Source organism: Onthophagus taurus, chromosome 1 (assembly GCF_036711975.1).
Source record: "Onthophagus taurus isolate NC chromosome 1, IU_Otau_3.0, whole genome shotgun sequence".
NCBI lineage: Eukaryota > Metazoa > Arthropoda > Insecta > Coleoptera > Scarabaeidae > Onthophagus > Onthophagus taurus.
The window spans coordinates 25,161,609-25,164,868 of record NC_091966.1 but is presented as its reverse complement, the minus strand read 5'-3'; the positions used below and the strand labels follow the sequence as shown (position 1 = coordinate 25,164,868).

General features: G+C 29.8%; 1 protein-coding gene across 1 annotated transcript; it reads left to right on the top strand.

Annotated features, from left to right (window-relative positions):
• Nucleotides 1–1,815: 1,815 nt before the first annotated feature.
• LOC111419497 (15-hydroxyprostaglandin dehydrogenase [NAD(+)]-like) lies at nt 1,816–3,260 on the top strand. The gene is made up of 4 exons (XM_023052312.2): nt 1,816–1,998; nt 2,047–2,277; nt 2,333–2,658; nt 2,712–3,260. The coding sequence occupies exons 1-4, from the start codon at nt 1,906–1,908 to the stop codon at nt 2,824–2,826; spliced, it is 765 nt and encodes a 254-aa protein (XP_022908080.2). The 5' UTR covers nt 1,816–1,905; the 3' UTR covers nt 2,827–3,260.

Sequence of the window (3,260 nt, the reverse complement as noted above, 5' to 3'; positions counted from 1 at the left end):
ACTGGCTTCTCTTTATAGATTCTTCTAAAGAACGCCTTAAAGCAGTGTTGCTCCATAACGGCAATAAATACACAGCAATCCCTATTGGTCATTCCACCAGGCGAAAAGAATCATACCAAAACCTTCAATTTGTACTCGAAAAAATCAATTACAACATCCACAACTGGTTTATATGTGGTGACTACTTTAAAATGATCAATATTTTGGTTGGTTTACAATCAGGAAATACAAAAAATCCTTGCTTTCTCTGCATTTGGGACAGTCGTGCCCGAGAACAACATTGGATTAAAAAAAAGTGGCCTGAAAGATTTGATTGGAAAGTTGGTTCTAACAATGTTGTTTACAAGAGTCTTGTTGACACAAAGCGTATTTTGTTACCTCCACTCCATATCAAATTAGGCTTGATCAAACAATTCGTAAAAGCCTTAAATACTGATGGAAACTGTTTTAAATACCTTAAGTCTGCATTTCAAAATTTAAGTAATGCTAAAGTTAAGGAAGGTATTTTCGTGGGGCCTGATATAAGAAACTTAATGAAAGATGACGATTTTATAAGAACAATAACAGATAACGCAAAAAATGCTTGGTTAAGTTAAGAAGTTGTACAAAATTTCTTGGCCAACCATCGGGACCCACAATATAAAAACATTGTATCGACAATGTTATTAAACTTTAAAAAATTAGACTGTGTAGATGGGATGAAAGAATGATGGCTGATTACCGCTGGTCTTTGAAAAGAAACGATAACGCTGCTCAATATAAGCGTATGAGTGTTAAGTGATCGTTTGAATTGATGCGCGATCCTTATCATAAGAAACTAAAATAACATCTAAACTGTTATAAATAGAAAAGAAGTTTTAAAAATACAAAATTAAATACAATAAAAAACAAATTAATTTAAAAATATTCGAGAATAAGTGAAAGTTATGAAGTTTCATTGTTATAAAGTATATCAAAGAAAAATATTGTAAATTAATTTTTACTTTCTCGCACTATATACGAAGTATATGAGACAAAGTATTGTAATCGTGCAAAGATTCGACCTCGACATTCTGATGGATATACACGTTTTGAGGTCCCCTGAGTCCTGATATTGACCATTCCCAGAAAATGCCTGTGCTTATTTATGTACGTACATACGTATGTAATAATATGTGTAAAGTCTGAAGACATTCAAATGTTTCATATAAACTTACACTTTTGATATGTATAGCCCAACATATACTTTCGTATACATCTAATAAATGATAAAAAATTACCATATATTGAATTTTAGCGAAATCGCTTGACCGCAAGTGTCACTTTACCTGAGCACATTTTAACATTTTCACCATTTTAAAACTTGTAAATAAAACTGGAAAATAAAAAGATGTTGTTTCAAACATGATGAATTTCGTAGTTTTAGGGGACAATTTCTCAGAGATCAAGAAAAATATTTAAATGAATAATATAAGATTTTAAGGGGGCAGAGAAATAGTTTTAAATGGCATAATGACTTCTGTGGAGAAAAATTATCTTTTGATGTAAATTCAGCCTTGAATGTGCTGAAAAATCGTGTTTTTCGCATATTTTAGGTAAGATATCTTGAAAATCTTAGGTGATGAAGCAATTCTGACGTCAGATTCGGATTCAGGGTATCGAAAATTATTTGGAAGGTATAGTCTAGTCTTTGGTTTAAAAATTTGTCGGCCTGTGTAATTAATGATTTTCAGCGAAATCGATTTTTCATAATTTTTTAAATTTAACCAAAAATTATGTATAATAACTGTACTCCGAATAAGCTACTTATGTGTTTAGGTCAACTTTTATTATTAATTTGTCAAAATTAATCACAAGGTTATCAACATAATGTAAAAATGAACTCATTAAGACGATATAATCTTTGAATACTAACTAAAATTAAGAATGGTTTTAACTGGCAAGGTTGCTTTTATAACCGGTGGAGCCTCCGGAATTGGTTTAGCTTGTGCTAAACAATTTCTTGCTACCAACATTAAGGTAAATAATTCAAAATAAAAGTATAAATTACCATAATATTCTTTACAGGGTGTTGCTTTAGTTGATATAAACGATATCGATGGAAATAAAGTATCCAAGGAGTTGAACCAAATTTATCCCAACAAAATAATTTTTATAAAAACTAACGTTTCTGATAAGAACCAGGTTAAAGAGGCCTTTGAAACGGCTATAAAAGAATTTGGAAACTTAGATATCGTCCTGAACAATGCCGGAGTAGTAAATGAGTTTGAACCAAATAAATGTTACGATGTCAATATTGTGAGGCTATCTTTTAATATTGTGAGGTTTTTTATAGATAACTTTTTTCTTGTAGGTTGGAGTAACGAATTGTCTCCAATTAGCAATTAACGATTTTCTTCCTAAATTTAAATCGAAACATTTAGATGGTATTGTAATAAATTTATCATCAATTACAGCTCTTAACCCAAAATCTTGGTTCATGCTCCCTACTTACGTTGCATCAAAATCCGCGGTTTTAGGATTATCCATGTGTTATAGCCACCCGTATTATTACGAAAAAAGCGGAGTGAAAGTTATTGCTATTTGCCCAGGACTTACAATTACTGCTTTACTTGCGACGAGTGAGGTTACCGAAAACGAGGATTTAATGAAAGTGATTAATAACTTGCCCACTCAAGAGTAATGCTTAATTAACTTAATTTTTAATTTTAATTAATTCTTTTTTGATTTAGAGCTGATGTTTTGGGAAAGAATTTGATTCAAATCATAGAAAAGGCAAAAAATGGATCGATTTGGAAAATGGAAGCTGGATTAATCGAGGAAATTGATTCAATAAAAATTAATTAATAACAATTAACTTAAACCATTTATTTCAAATTTAAAATTTTTAATTTTCATTAAAAAATAAACAGAAATCGCCCCCCGAGAGCACGAAATTTCAATTTTCACAAATATGAAGAAATTTAAAAAAAATCGTATCTCAAGAACGAATAAAGATATCCTAATGATATAAAGAGCATTTTGAAGTAAATTTTATGGAGATTTAATGTGCCATAAATAATTTCTTATTTTCCATAACCATCGTTGTTATGATTTTTTAAATTCAACTATGCTAATTTGATAGTCATAAATATTAGATTTGTTTATAGTAGATTTTACAAGCAAACTATATTATCAAACATATTACGTAATATACATAGAAATGAAGATTAAAGTATAAGCTTTAATTTAAGATAAAAATCGTTTCTTAATTCCTATAAATAAAGTTGGCATGATTTTTT

What these genes read in the sequence shown, in the direction of transcription:
- LOC111419497 (XM_023052312.2), top strand. Translation starts at nt 1,906, where the DNA reads ATGGTTTTAACTGGCAAGGTTGCTTTTATAACCGGTGGAGCCTCCGGA. An exon ending in AATGTTACGATGTCAATATT is followed by an intron (nt 2,278 to 2,332) that starts GTGAGGCTATCT and finishes TTTTTCTTGTAG; the next exon opens with GTTGGAGTAACGAATTGTCT. An exon ending in AATAACTTGCCCACTCAAGA is followed by an intron (nt 2,659 to 2,711) that starts GTAATGCTTAAT and finishes TTTTTGATTTAG; the next exon opens with AGCTGATGTTTTGGGAAAGA.